Source organism: Lytechinus pictus, chromosome 16, assembly GCF_037042905.1.
Source record: "Lytechinus pictus isolate F3 Inbred chromosome 16, Lp3.0, whole genome shotgun sequence".
Taxonomy (NCBI): Eukaryota; Metazoa; Echinodermata; class Echinoidea; order Temnopleuroida; family Toxopneustidae; genus Lytechinus; species Lytechinus pictus.
The window spans coordinates 25,621,061-25,636,475 of NC_087260.1; the positions used below are offsets into that span (position 1 = coordinate 25,621,061).

At 35.6% G+C, this 15,415-nt stretch overlaps 1 protein-coding gene across 2 annotated transcripts; it reads left to right on the top strand.

Annotated features, from left to right (window-relative positions):
• Positions 1 to 4,141: 4,141 nt before the first annotated feature.
• On the top strand, positions 4,142 to 13,377 carry LOC129278578 (activating signal cointegrator 1 complex subunit 1-like). 2 transcript variants are annotated; one of them, XM_054914720.2, is made up of 9 exons: positions 4,142 to 4,223; positions 5,135 to 5,315; positions 5,601 to 5,819; positions 6,162 to 6,340; positions 7,816 to 7,905; positions 8,801 to 8,847; positions 9,306 to 9,425; positions 9,831 to 10,041; positions 10,902 to 13,377. In XM_054914720.2, exons 2-9 carry the CDS (start codon positions 5,177 to 5,179, stop codon positions 11,016 to 11,018), a joined length of 1,122 nt encoding a protein of 373 aa, XP_054770695.2. In that variant the 5' UTR covers positions 4,142 to 4,223; positions 5,135 to 5,176; the 3' UTR covers positions 11,019 to 13,377. The 2 variants fall into 2 exon arrangements, with proteins under 2 accessions (XP_054770695.2, XP_063967228.1); XM_064111158.1 differs by having other exon boundaries at positions 4,171 to 4,223; positions 5,142 to 5,315.
• The last annotated feature ends 2,038 nt before the right edge of the window (positions 13,378 to 15,415 follow it).

Sequence of the window (15,415 nt, forward strand, 5' to 3'; positions counted from 1 at the left end):
ATTTTTTGAAACGGAAAATCACTGTCCCTACAAACTGGATGTGAGAAATAAGTCTTTCAGTACTAGAAGAGTAATTAATGACTGGAATAGTCTAAGTCCTGAAAACCTAATACAATTACAAATGCTAACAACAGGGCTCATGAAGTAGTAGGTTTCAGTGACCAATCCTACAAGAAGCGACCGGGAGTTACAGGCTTGCGCCTTCATCCCGTACCAGATGATGATGAAGGCGCGTTAATCCACACTTTGCCACTCTCGACCCAGGTGCTAAATGGGAACTCTGTAGGATGTGAAAGTCATTGTAGCTTGTCAATACCATGTGCACCTCACCGTTGACTGACTGGAATACTCCACAGGGAGTGGAGGATTGCATACTGTACGTTGTGTTTGGGAATGACTGATAAAATCAGATGACCGGAATAATGAAATATATCTGTAAAGCGCTTAGACACGTCGCTTCGATTGTAGTAATTTTGCTTCATTATCATATCAGGCATCACAAAGAATTCTAAGAAATTATCAAGTAAAAGTAAGATAATCAGATATATCCCATCATGCCATTGCCAAAGACATACATGTGTTACATGCAGGGTGGGATCCAGGATTTTCCAAAAGGGGGGCCCAAAATGAACAACAACAACAACAAGGGCACATTTCCCCAAAGAAAAATTTGACAAGAAAAAAAAATTAAAAAATAAGATTTCAACCACAAATTTAATACATTTCGTCCACATTAACAATTTGACAAGCCAAAAAAAGACAGGTCCTCAGACCTCACTTTCTCAAGGGGGAGGGGCACAGTTGTTTTGTGTTTAAATTTTAACGGCTTTTCTACATTACAAATTTTAATTGTGCTTATCAAAAGGAGGGGGGTACGAGTTGGCTGTGCCTACCTCCCCCCCCCCCCCTGTGGATACATGCACGAATGATGTAGCTGATCTTGCCAGCCGTACAATCAAGTTCAGTTCACTCACGCCCAGTTTATTACCGAGGTCTTGCTCATCATTCCCGACACAACACAGCAGGCGGACAGAGCGTTCCTCTGTCACACAGAATCATCGCCAAACGCACAACACAAAGACAACATTCTCCACGATATTCTTCGCTAAAAGCGGTAAAATATACAATTATATACTAACCTAATTGCAGAGATACACAAAAATATAACATTCCTCTTCTACATTCCAATGGAAAGGTGTGAATTATGCAGGATATCAAGTCAAAAAAATCATCGGCAGGCCCCTCACTCTGAATCCATTCGAGATAATGCTACCAGAAAAAATAAGAATAGGTTAAGCACAAGATGGCGCTAGACTCGAAATTGCAGTTATAACATTTGCGAAAGCCATGACTCTAGATTTCGCCTCGATATTTCCCTCAAGAGCTCAAGCAGCTTGAGATTTTCATAGGGATTTTAATTTTGATAAAACTCACTTGTAACTTTGAAATTTTTTTCTTTTCATTCTTTGTGTTGAAGATCGACACTTTGTTCTTGTTACTTTGGATTTTAGACTGGCAAACAGTTAAACATAGAATTAATTATCAAACCCAACGACTATCTAATTTCTTAATATTTGAAAAACGTATAAAACAATTTCGAGAAAAGTTTATGTTGGTCTCCGGCTTGGTCTATCCGTTATGTTTCCCCACTTTTTTTTAAACAATATCTAGAACTGTTTCTACCAGGTTATCCGGGCCCGTTATGCTGCTAACTCCCAAGTATTTTCAACAATACCGATAACTGTGTTTTATACCCGTTATCATGCTGCTATAACTTCCCACTATTTTTAACAATACCGACTTATACCTCGGGCTTATACCCTTTATAATTAACTCCCTACTATTTTTTAACAAAGTCGCCAGCAAAATCGAACAGTTTACTGCGTTCCTGCATTTATATACCGGGTTCATTCGATTGGAACAATTTGCGCCTGGTATAGTTTTGTTTGTTTTAATTGCTTTTAGTTTTGTTTGTTTTTATATCCATAAAAATCATAAATGAAAGACATGAAAATCAAGAAAATATTTACAATTGAGGACAGCTCATTTCAGTGACATTTACACAATATCACCATTCTTTATAGGGGTCCTAATTAAAAGAAAATAACTAAAATTGAAAATCAAAACAAATCATAAAAAGCACAAAATCATCAAAGGCATGGTAGGCTTTTTATTCTAAACTAGCTTGAACTTTTGATAATTTTATTTCAAATTTAATCTATTTATCTTTTGAGTAGGTGTGTCTGTGTGTGCGTGCTTGTGTGTGGGTATGGGCGTACTACACATTACATTATTTGAAGCATTGCACTGTTATTTTGAAACAACGCTGTTTACTACGCGATGTAGTTGTTTAAACATTTTAAACAAGTGATTGAAGTCTTAAACAACAAAGTTTAAACTCCAATATTTAATTATCAATAAATTAAGCATGGTTGTTTAAGATTTTAACCACTTATTTAAACGGTTTAAACAACTTCTGTGCAATTCACATAGTAAATAGCGTTCTTTAAATTATTTTAACAGTGTATTACTTTTGTTTTGTTTATTACACAGTAAAAATGCTGTTTAAAATTTTGTAAAATGCTCACTATATGAACCTGATACATTTTAACAATTTAATTAAGCAACCATGCTGAATGTATTGACAATTTACTTATTTAAACCACGTTCTGCAAGGTTCATAATTATTGTAAACTGTGTTATATATACAAACAAAAATATAATTTTGACTGTGTACTCGATATCATTATCAAGGTTTGAAATTTTGGGGTATTTTTCCATAGCTCTTTAAATTCCAATCACTCTCCCCCTTTTAAAGAAAATAAAAGCATTGCAGAGCGCGCGCGGGGGGGGGGGGGGTGTTGCATGTATTTCCTATTTAGTATTCAATTTTCACAATCAACGGTTGAAAAAAAACAGTGGCCTCTTCACATTTGGCGCAGGCATTGGCGGCGGAAGCCAAAAAATTTAGGGGGGGGGGGGGGCCACCAAAATTTTTGACAAAAAAAAGGTTATATATCAACCAAAATTTAAAGGGGGGGCCGACAGAATTTTTTGACAAGCCAAAAAAAAAAAAAAAAGGTCATCAACAAAATTTTTAGGGGGGATCGTCCCCCACCTCAAATTTAGGGGGGGGGGGACCTGTACCCCCGTCTCCCCACTTCCGCCGCCTATGGGTGCAGGTGTGTCTTTTTTTCAAATCCACAGAAATATTATGTATTAGTATAAATATTTCAGATACTCAGCCCCCACATTCAAAATTGTCCCGCAGCTTCTGATTTCCCATCTAGGCAGATGCCTACCCAGAAAGGCTCAAATCTATTATAAAGGTATAATATGGCCAAACATCATCCTGCTCTAACCACCAAATTGGGCGATATCATATAGGGTTAGGATTAGGGTTCTCTGTTTAACGTAAAGTATAGAGTTATTCTCCAGGCTGAAAATAATATGTTTTAAACAGATAAAGAAAAATCAGAAAAAAAAAATCGAAAGCGGACAAGGAATAACCAAACTATGGCATTTTAAAGATTTGCATTATTCCGGTGAAATAGTTCGCGGCATGTCTTCATGAATATTCAATGAGCAAATTGATGATGTCATATCCCCACTTGTTCTTTTGTATTTTTTTATATGAAATTAAGTTATTCATACCGTTATACCTTTTATATACCGTTTTTACCTGACTGCTAAGAAAGCACGAATGCCTGTGAGCAAGCAACCAGGGGACCAACGGCTTAAGGTCCTCTCCGAGGGACCTGGTAATGAGGATAAATGCCTTGCTTCAACTTATTTCATTATAAAGGGAGACATATCGTTCACACATGTATTGAAAAATGAAACAATTATGATGTCATGTAATAACATTAGAAAAAAGGGAAGTGGGGATGTGAAATCATCAGCCCATGGTGCCCACCTAATGAATATTCATGACGTGCATATAACTGTTTTCACAAAATATTGCTAAACTTTAACTTCGTTATTTGTTGTCCGATTTTGTTGAAATTTTCAGCATTTTGCTCTGTAAATTCTACTCTATTTATTTAGATATAAACATTTTCAGCCCGGAGCATCCCTTTAAATTATTTTTTTCTTGCCACGATCCCGGGCCACGATTCTCTTGCTTTCACTGTAGATCTATAATGATTTCAACAACAGCTGGCGCTCTTTCACAATTGATTTTACTTCGTCTTCTGCTTGAGTCGAATTTGTACAAATTTGGGGTAAGAAATCTCAGAAGCTTTACGTATTTTGCAATCGAATCAGTACTTCATATACTTCCAAAATGAAAATGATTAATATGTTGTTCACATGTCTATTTCAATTTGATATTTAGGGGTGTATCTTTGGAGTTCCAGTCAAATAGATGAGAGTTCCAGTACCCTATAGATTTGTATTCCAGAAATGCAAATTTATTACAGTCCCACATACCCACATATTTGTCTGTATCCTCTATGACTGTAATAAACCGTGATGACACTTTTTCGACAACAACACCATAACTCAACTCTTATTTAAACTTTATGATTTATTTGGAGATAGTAAGCTTCTTGTCGATTTGTCTGCTACTGTTTCAAGAAGCTGTTGATATGAGGATGGTGGTGATGATGATGGTGATGAGGGAGATGGTGATGATGCATGATGATGGCGATGCATGATGATGATGGTAACTGATGCATGATGATGGTGATGTTGATGCCTGGTAATGATTGATGGTGATGATGACGATGATGATGGCCATGATGATGGTAATGTTGATGGCAATGATGGTGATGATGATGGTGATGATGGTGGTGTTGGTGATGATGATGGTGATGATAATTATGATGTTGATAATGATGAAGATAATAATGATGATGTGGTGATGATAGTAATGAAGATGATGTTGAAAATGATTATCATTATTATGAAGATGATGATAAGCCCATGGGCATGGAGGATAAATCATGTTCATTAAAAATTAAGAATTAAATTTTAATGCATCCCTTGATGTATTTCATATTATAAATCATTTTTTATTCTGTATGATTTTAATTTAATAAATAAAATTTATTTGTAACTCTAAACTAATTTAATAATACAAAAAATGAAACATACACTGATATTATTATCACTTCTTTGTATTTATCATGAGGTTTTAGAATAAAGACCAGGAGTGTCGACCGTTGAAGTTGTTATGGATATTCTGAAGCCACCAATCATCACTATCGGAGGGCGGTGTTACCGACGGAATCCCTCCCAAATGACCAGTCCTCATATATCCAGAAACATCGGTGAAGAACAGGGTGGATACACCGAAGGAGATGATGAAATATGTAAGTTCTTCATTATTATCATCATTCCCCCATCTCCTTTATGTACTTTTTAGCTAAAAGAAGTGGTATGTCTATGTGTTAACAGTGTAAAGTGTTGACCTGTATTCACTGGGGACAATATACCACCATATTGTGCTTCTACAGCTGGATATGACAAATACTAAGTACCCAAATATGGAATTACCTTGAAACATGATCCAATTAGTGAAACATTTTGTTCTATTTATTATTGTTGTCTTCAAGTTAGCATCGTGTTGAAATTTTGGTAATCCCTTTATCTTATAGATGATGAAGAAATGTATGATGCAGAGATGACGGATACGGTGTCATGTGACCCTCTGGAGATGGAGAAGACAAAAGACGGCTTCCGTTTGACGATGGATGTTCCTTCTAAGTTCTTTGGTTACATCATTGGGGTCAAAGGTGAAACAAAGAAGAGGATAGAGCAGGAGACGAGGACTCAGATACATGTTCCGAGAGCAAGAGATCATATTGATGAAATAAGTAAGCACTGCAATATATGCTGATACCTGACTATAGTGATGATGATGATGAAGCGGATAATGGTGATGATTATATGATAATGGTGATGAATAAAAATAATGATGACGAGGATAATGATGAAGATGATGAATAAAAATGATGATGATAAATAAAAATGATGATGATGGTGATGATGATGGTGATAGTGATGGTGATGGTGATGACGATGATGATGGTTATGATGATGATGATGATTATAGTCTAAACTGCTCGAGTTATATTGATGTAAGAAAGTTTGTAAAACAAGTATATATATTGTTATCATATTCCCTATGTTTTTATATTTTATAAATATCTGATTAGCCATCAGCGGTAAATCTCGACAGGGTGTGTCCTCAGCCAAGACAAGAATCGATGTTCTTGTTGCCACGGCTCGTCAGAAGACTCCCTTTACTCACTTTGTAGCGATTCCTCTAAACAGCCAAGAGATCATGGACAGGTTTAATTTCTTCAGAGAGGAGGTCTTAAAGGAATGTAAACATGTGAGTATGGTCATTTTGATCCCCACCGTGTCTCATAAAGGTCAAGTTCATCCTAATGAGATTTTGAGTTGAATAAAACAGAGAGAAATCAAACATACATAGCAATAAAACATAATCAAAATCAGATGTAAATAAACGAATTTTGAATTTTCGATTTTGAGTGATATGCATATGATGAGCCATATGCAATGGGGAATCCGTGATATTTCATGCTAACAAATACTTTTCTGTTGAATTATATAATTAAATTATGATATTAGAGTTATTTTGATCTAGAACATAATCATAATTTACAGTGGTGTGGTCGTGACACTATTATCAAATCTATCAAAATGATTTAAAAAATGTAATATAGTGAAATAAAGAAGACACTGAATTTGTGACATCATCGCCTCTCATTCACATACCAACAAGGATGTGCATTTGCATATAACTGTTATTTGAAAATTAGCAAAACATGAAAATGCTCTAAATATCTTATTCAACATCTGATTTTGATGAAATTGTCAGTGCTATTCTTGTCTGATTTTTCTTGATTTGTTGAAATCAACTTGTTATTAAGGTGGACTTGGCCTTTAATAGTACATAAACTAAATGAATTTTATGATGTAAAAATTTACGCATTGGTAATATATATATCTATTTATTCTATATATGCCATATTTTCAAAGTTCACTTAAACAAAACTGAAGGATGTCTATAAACTCCCTTCTTTGGCTTGAATCTAACTCTAATTTAAACAGATACTTTTTAATCTACATACCAATTATTTATTGTTCTTCATCAAATTCATAGGGAAATCTGTTATTGGAAATACCATGATGAATATTTAATACTATATATTATTAAAAGATAGTATTTATTGTGTGGTAATGTAAAATGCTATATGAAAAAAAATCTTCTGAAATAAAATATTTCTTTATACTCTTGTTGAAAGATATTGTAAGAAGTTAAGAATTTTAATACATATGCAGACAGAAAGCACTATTACTCTGTTAACCCTAATTCTCCCGGGGGGGGGGGGGGGTTCATTAGAGGTTCATCATTATTAAAGCTAAATGAAAGTAGTTGCAGTAAAACACTAATTTCGTGAGAAAGTCTGTAAAACCAAGGTTAAGTATGACTATATCATCGTGGATCTAGATCTGGTACAGTTACATAAACTGAACTTTGTGAAATCATAAAATCTAAGCTGAAATACGATCACACTGAAGATCGCCAACACAGATAGGCACACGTGGGACAGTGTATTATTATTGCTGGAATAAAGACCCGACGGAAGTGACCGAATCCGCGCTTATTTTGCTTATTTCTCAGCAATTACACAATTTCTTCCAGAATCCTTTGGCACATATTTTTTATTCATACAAACAGACACGTGGGTGGTCATTATATTAGATTCTGTAAAAAGTTATTTTGAGATCGTTACCAGAACTGGAATTTACCTTTAATCTGTTTTTTTTCTTTAACTCCAGTGCTCTGGTGTTGATGAAAAGATATTCCAGATCGCATCCCGTCTTCATCTCACAATCGTTACTCTGGTTCTTATGACAAAGCAAGAAGTGGTATGTCATTTCTATCCTAAACTCATTCTTAAACTATTTAAAAGAAAAAAACCTTTCATACCAGGATGGTATATGATGTTTATCAAGGTAAAAGTTCATCTGGTTTCAGTGTTTTTTATCGTCTTGTTGCTGTAACAGGTTTTGCCGAAAGGGTGTGTTGGGAATGTAGGGGTCTGTCGCATTGGCTGGAAGTGGAACTGGACCCGTCGTCCAAAGCACCCCCCTCATCCCCCCTGGTTTTGCAATAAGGGTGTGTTGGGAATGTAGGGGTCTGTAGCATTGGCTGGAACTCTACCCGTCGTCCAAAGCGCCCCCCCCCCATTCCCCCTTGGTTTTGCCATAACGGTGTGTTGGGAATGTAGGGGTCTGTCGCATTGGCTGGAACTCGACCCGTCGTCCAAAGCGGCCCCCCCCCCCCATTCCCCCCGGTTTTGCCCAAATGGTGCATTGGGACTTTTTCACACGTATGAATAAGGATGATGAAATTATTTTTAGATACTCCACTACGATTAGTTTCACAGAGTTTTGAATTTATATTCAACCTGCAATGGGATGCTACCCACCTCTTAGGTACAAGCCTTTTTTTGTCACATGATTAGGTGGAGTGTGATAAAAAACATTGAAACCAAAGTTTAGTGGGAATCGGTCCAGTGTGGCTGTATGAATACCATCTAAGCCCAATTGAAATCACAGTAAATTGGTAAGGTTCCAAAGATTCATTTACACTGATCTCAATGCAGTCTACTAGGTTATCATTTTGGCTACCATGAACCTAAGCATGGCTGCATGTGGAGGTTTTAATCATGCTCCACCAAAATATTGTAATGATTCTTTCAGTTTCCCTTTTCTATAATCGACCATTGGCATATATTTTGTCTGATACTTTCATATCCAGAAAGCAGCACATGAGATTCTGAATGACTGTTTAGAAAATATTATCAAGTAAGTATTTTTGTTATTTGTACTTTTGTATTGTGATGAATATGTACTACACTGAGAAATTTGTTTAAAAAAATAAGTTCAGCAACAAAGATTGGAAGTATTGAATTTCAACCCTTTTGTTTAAATTTTCATATGAAGGCTGCTAAAGAAGGGTGATAGTGAAGAAAGAGAGGGACTTTCAAAATATTATTTATGTATGCAATTATTTAATGATTTTTTGATAATATGCAATTTTGCATATTTGTGAATTGGATGTGTATTTTTATTTTGTTTTGTGAAACATTTGTCAATTCATCTATCAAGCTGCGTTCATACGACTGAATAAATCTTTAACGATGAATTTCAAGAGCAGGCAGTAACAGAAATATTAAATTCTATCCAACAAGAGATACAACGCAAGAATAAGACATTGTTGAAAGTATGCTTATCATTCATTTGTCTCTCCATCTTTATACTAGTCCATTGCTTGAAGGACGCCCTCTGTCGCTTGACATGGTGGGACTGGAATACATGAACGATGATCCGGGGAAGGTCGATGTACTCTATGGGAAGGTTAGGATGCAAGATGGCACAGACAGGTAGATATAAAAACAGATTGCTGTTTTCATACCTCTTTCACACTACAGTTACTATCAATGGGTTTACAAGACCTTTTGGTTTTAAAAGGAAGAATGTTGTGTGTTTTCATGGGTAATTGAATGACATTTAGATGTAAATCACCTAGATTGGAACGAGATTTGTTACCAGTAGACGTTACATAATGCCACTGAAAATTGCCTTACAGTAAAGTCATCTAACTTTTCCCTGTCTTGATCGTTGCCTGAAGCTAATCAGGCTTGGCCGAAGAATTTCTTTAGGTAGACAGAATTCGCTTAGCTCCAAAGATATCTATGTTCCAGGTATTTTTAATGATTTTCACCAAGTCTGTCATGCTGAAAAAGAAATTTGCTCTTCATGTCATATATGATTTCTTATATTTCCAGATTACAAGAGATTGCCAACCGAATCCAGGATAGATTTGTATCCTCAGAACTCTGTCAAGACAGTCGCAGTGACCTTGGGGTCAAGCTTCATGCAACCCTTATGAACTCTATCTTCAGAGCACCAGATGTCAAAGATCAAAGATCAGAGGTCAGAGGTCGGGGTCAACAGCAGAGGAACAGAGAAGCTTTTGATGCCAGTGAGATTCTTGAGGTGAGACTGGGATTGGGTTTATAAAGATGGGGGTGCGAGAGTTCAGTTATATTTGGTTTTCATCTCCAGTTTAATTTCCGCTTATGTAAGCTTTCCTCTGTTCAAAAAGTATGGTAGCTCTTTCAATTTAAAGATAAATAATGAATAAAATAAATGAGTTTGAACAGATATCCAATAAAATGACCACGAAAGTGTTTGTATGTATAAATAAAAAATATGTGCCAATTGGCTCTGGAAAAATATGTAATTGCTGAGAAATGAGCAAAATAAGCACAGAGTTCCATAAAATGTCAGGTATTTTTCCAAGCAATATTAATACACTGTCCCACACATGCCTTTGTGTTAGTTATCATCAGAATTATTGGTTCTCACCTAAGATTTCATGATTTCACAAAGATGAGTTTATTTCAATTTAACATATCCAGATATATGATAATATGGTGGTGATTGACCTTGATTTTAAAAGCTTTTTCATGAAATAATTGTTTGCTGCAATTACTTTCTTTTACCTTTAAGCTTTATTAATTTCTTTAGCTCTTTTTATTTGTGATCACTCACACCTCTGCTTATAAGTGAGAGAAAATAAATAAAAGTTTAAATGTTGGGTGTAATGAAACATGTCTTGAGACTGGTTACCCTTTCTTGTGCTAAATGATATACCCCTATGTAACTGACTTATCACCTAAGAACATGTTCCAGTCATGCATAAATTTGTGTGTAGCTTTACAACCAAATTTATTAAACATTCTTCTGATGCAAAGTATATGAGTTGTATTTTCGAGAGAAATAAAAAAAATCATGAACAAAAGTTCAGTTTTTACCCCTGAGTCCTAAATCTTGCTTATGTACTTGTATTTCAGATGTATGGTGATTTTTCATTTGGAGAACTTCATGTTGACTCTCTTCATCTTGCGGAGAGGAGGCACTACGCAGAAGATGGATCCTACTGGGCTGCAGCTAAAGTGGCCCTGCCTTGAAAGAATCTATTTGTGAAACACATTCGAAATAGGACCAAGAACTAAACAGAAATATTGCTTATATGGAGCAGACGAAATAGTGAAGATTAAGAAGATGTATGTGTAATGGAAGTGGCAATAGAATGGAAGAGAAAAATGGTGCCTTAATCCTTCAGTGGAACCTGACTTAGCGATCACTCGGATTTAAGGACAAATTTAGATTTCCTTGATGAGTACTCCTCCATTGAACCATGTTATGAAAGGAACCTGCCCATAATAATGATAATAGTTTAGGGTACTCGTAAAGCGCACATATTGACCTCGCTCAAGGTGCTCCTATGTAACCCTGGCTGAGACAGTCCACAGATTCCCTTGCTTACAGCTTTTTGAGGCAGTATTGCCTGCTGGTATTTTTTACCTTACCTTGGGGGCCGTTTCATAAAGCTGTTGGTAAGTTAAGAGTGACTTTAAGAACGACTGGTGAACCTTTCTTACGAGCTAAACCATCGCCAATGAATATGCCATTTACCACAAGAAAGGATCACCAGTCGTTCTTAAAGTGTCTCTTAACTTACGATCAGCTTTATGAAACACCTACCTTGGTTGAGTGCAGCACAAGGAATATCTTCTTATAAAGACCATTCTTTCCTGTCCCCCTTTGGGTGGTTGTTATAGACCTGTTTCTCTTTACTGGCAATGGAGGATTTCTTATTGAATCATAATGCTTGAAGAATCTTTCAGAGGAACACAGATATCAAATGTACTGACTAAAGGCCAATGGGCCCTGTTTTACAAAATTTATGATTGATCCATTCAAACTAGATGGAGTGTTATGATAGATCCATCAATTTCAATTATGGCATTTCTGTGATGTTATTCCCTCAAGCGTGTATGTCATTTCAACTTAATTTCTTCATAATGACTTTTATGCTGGACGGTGTGTCAGGCAGTATCGAAGGTTCTTGACCTACATTGAATCCATCCTGTGGCCAGTAACACAAAGCTTAACGATTGATCACATTGATGGTTTGTGAACTTGATTGCACAGTATGATCAAGACAAAGAATTACAATATTCATTGCTTTCCATAATTTGAGAGTGATTGGATCAGTCACAACTCTTTGTGAGAAAGGGTCCTTAGGCCCGTATTCTGAAGTCAGGTTTAACTTAGATCATGGTCTATCTCTGTGCTAAAATTATGGGAAGCCAAAAGTGTCAAAATTTTTATTAAGTTGTATGTTTCTTATGTTTACTTTGCTCTTTCCTGATTCATCGATGGTGAAGACGATCTGTTTAAACTTCTTAGACAATTATGAATGATTTGAGAGCCAAATGAGCTGTAATATGATATCTCTACTGTTAGTGATTTATGTAACAATTGGTTATCCATACTTAAACCACAACTTTAAACCCGAGTTTAAGTTAAACCAGACTTCAGAATACGGGTCTTAGAGTCATAGTCATACTCTATTTTTTATTATCATTATAATCCTCAGTTAACTACATACATATATTATTATAATCCTCAGTTCATTACATACATTGTGCTTCTATTGAAGCCCTTCCAGAAATATGCTAGGAGCTAGAGCATTTCACGAGGGAAGTTATCACTTATTTCTGCTGACAAACCAGCTCCCAGCCAATCAAATGCAAGGATGTCAGTGGCTTGTATGAAATGTTATAGAAAATCATGCTTTGTGAAATGCACCCCAGGAAAACGTGTTGATCAGGTCATAGGTATTTTTCGCATTTTCTACGAGGAAACTTTCTACAACGCATCGATTCCTTTGAAAATGCAATCAAAATCGCAATGGAGAGCTGAGAGGTTTTTGTCGACAGTTGGTGGACTGGGACAGCAGATCATCCAAAGATTTGCACCGGACGAACAATTGCAAATATGTCATTGTCCAGAGTCAAGAGATTCTGATGCTGTCCCGGTCCAACAACTTTCGACAAAAGCCTCTCAGCTCTACATTGTGATTGACTTGCATTTTCAAAGGAATTGATGCGTTGTAGAGAGTTTCCCTGTAGAAAATGCAAGAAGTCCAGAATAATGATGATAGAACACAACATTTGCAAGTACAATCGTTTCAAGTGAATATTTTTCTGTCTTTGAATTGATGACCAGTTTTAAGAAAGGATGAACCATACATCTACTGCTGAAATACTCTATATGTTTAAAGAATATTATTAAGTAATAAAAGACAAACAATGTAATATTTTATTGGTCTGGAAAATACATTAAGTTTTATACTACTGCCCTGCATTGACAGTAGTGCGTCATAACCTGGGCCTATCTCAATCTTTATTATGTCTTTGTATTGACTTTGTAAATTTCTTTCTTTATTGTGACTTCAATAAAGTATATATCAAATTCAAATTCTTTTCATAAAATGGGGTTCTCCTTTGTCATTCCATTTTTCTTTAGGTTATCTTTAAACCTGCCTTCACGTCAATTGCACATAATTCATCATCTAAAATGATGAGAGATAGAAATAGATAGGCCTACATTTATGAAGTTTGAAATGATGAAATATAATTAAAAGACAAGAAAAAAAATCATGTTTTTTTCTTTTACCTAATTTGTGTGGGAATGTTATTGTTTTCATTCTACTTCTGTCCTTCATTTTGACATTTTGAAGCAGAAATCAAAGAAAAACACAGAAGTCCAGGATTCCTTTTTTGATATATTTTTAAAAGGAAAGAAATTAAAAAGAAAAGTGTGCAAGAAACACAGGGAAACAATAAAGCCAACTAATATTCATTGGGGAATTTCCCATTGCCTATATCAGGAATTCCATTGGCACATTCCGAAAATATTCTCTATTTGGGCTATTATTGTGCAATCGATCAAAATAGATAACGATCGACATAAAATCAGAACAGAATTATAAATGATGTGGAATTCCCCTTCAGATGATAACAAATTTATTTATATTGCAAGGAAATCAGGCTGTATCGAAAGTGTCTCCCGCTATGTAATCAGTACACACTCTAAATTGGCAACACAATGAATACAGCTAACATGCTATTAAAAAATGAGATATGGCAAATTTTTGTTTCGATTCTGCTTCTATCAACAAGTTTAACCTTTGTTATACTGTATAACTTGTTTATTCATGTTTTTTTTTTCAAAGTATAAAAATGAGTAGAAAATTAATCATTGTTGCCAATTTGAAGACCAAAGCATATGAATCTTGAATTTATGAAAATTGTGTACTTCTTTGAGATCACTGTCTGAAATTCAATGTGGATTTGTCCATTCCTTGTTCCAGCAAAGTTCAGCAGAAGCCTAGTTATCAGTGTTCTGTACTTGTTATTTACTGATGATGTTATTGGGGCTAAATTTACAAATGTGGTTTCTGATGTAACCTCTCTACATCCATTAATCAGCTCAAACTTGTATTCCTATATACTTTTCATGGCTTCTAGCACTATGGCAACCACCCCACCACCACAACCATCACCAATGATCATCACCATCACCTACACCACCACCATCAATGATGATGAATCATCGTCGTCGTCGTCATCATCATCACCACCACCACCAATGATCATTATCATCATCAATCATAGCTGCCACTGCCTCCGCTGTAGTCGTCATCACTATCGCTACTTTCACATAATTCAGTCACCACCAGTTTATCGCGCTCTCTTAAACAAATAATTCAAATCTTCAATCTGACATATCTTCATGACCATCATCACAATCAGCAGAATCACCTTTACCATCGTCATGACAATAAACACCAAAATTCATCTCATCCATGTACTGCAGAGCAGAGAGAAAGACACATTTCACAACATATCTTGAAAATAATTTTAAATATTCATTATTTCACTAAGAGCTCTGCTTCTTGTGTACAAAGACCACTGGCTGTGTAGAAAAATAAATCATCTCAACAAATAATTCATACATACGCATAAGGCAACATGAAATACATGGTATACACTATGAAAATCTTGCCAGTCATACCCAAACATCCTATATAATTTCTTGATGATAGTATAACATCATTCAGAATGATGTTCCTTTCATGTACATGTATAAAACTTCTCTGACTATAATATAAAAATCTGTTGTAAACATTTCTAAATTAAGGAGTTGATATTCTTTGGCTAGTTGACTCTATACGATCATAAACTGAAGCTAATCAGTACACACTCTAGATTGGCAACTTTTCATTAAAATGTTGCTACAACGGATTACATTTTAAAATATTTCAAGGTATACACCTCAGATTAAGGAAGGACGGTTCTAAGTATTTTCTAACCACGATGACACATCAAAGATACCATACTGACCAATTCTCACAACTGTCAACAGGATCTGGGGCCCGTTGCAGAAAGAGTTGTAATCAATCGCAACTCTAAAAATCATTCGCAACTTGATTTTCAACCAATCAACAGCGCGC

Excerpts from the sequence above, each read along its gene's own strand:
- LOC129278578 (XM_054914720.2), top strand. The coding sequence starts at position 5,177 with ATGGATATTCTGAAGCCACCAATCATCACTATCGGAGGGCGGTGTTAC. Across the intron at positions 5,316-5,600 it reads CGAAGGAGATGATGAAATAT|ATGATGAAGAAATGTATGAT; the intron begins GTAAGTTCTTCA and ends TTTATCTTATAG. Across the intron at positions 5,820-6,161 it reads AGATCATATTGATGAAATAA|CCATCAGCGGTAAATCTCGA; the intron begins GTAAGCACTGCA and ends ATATCTGATTAG.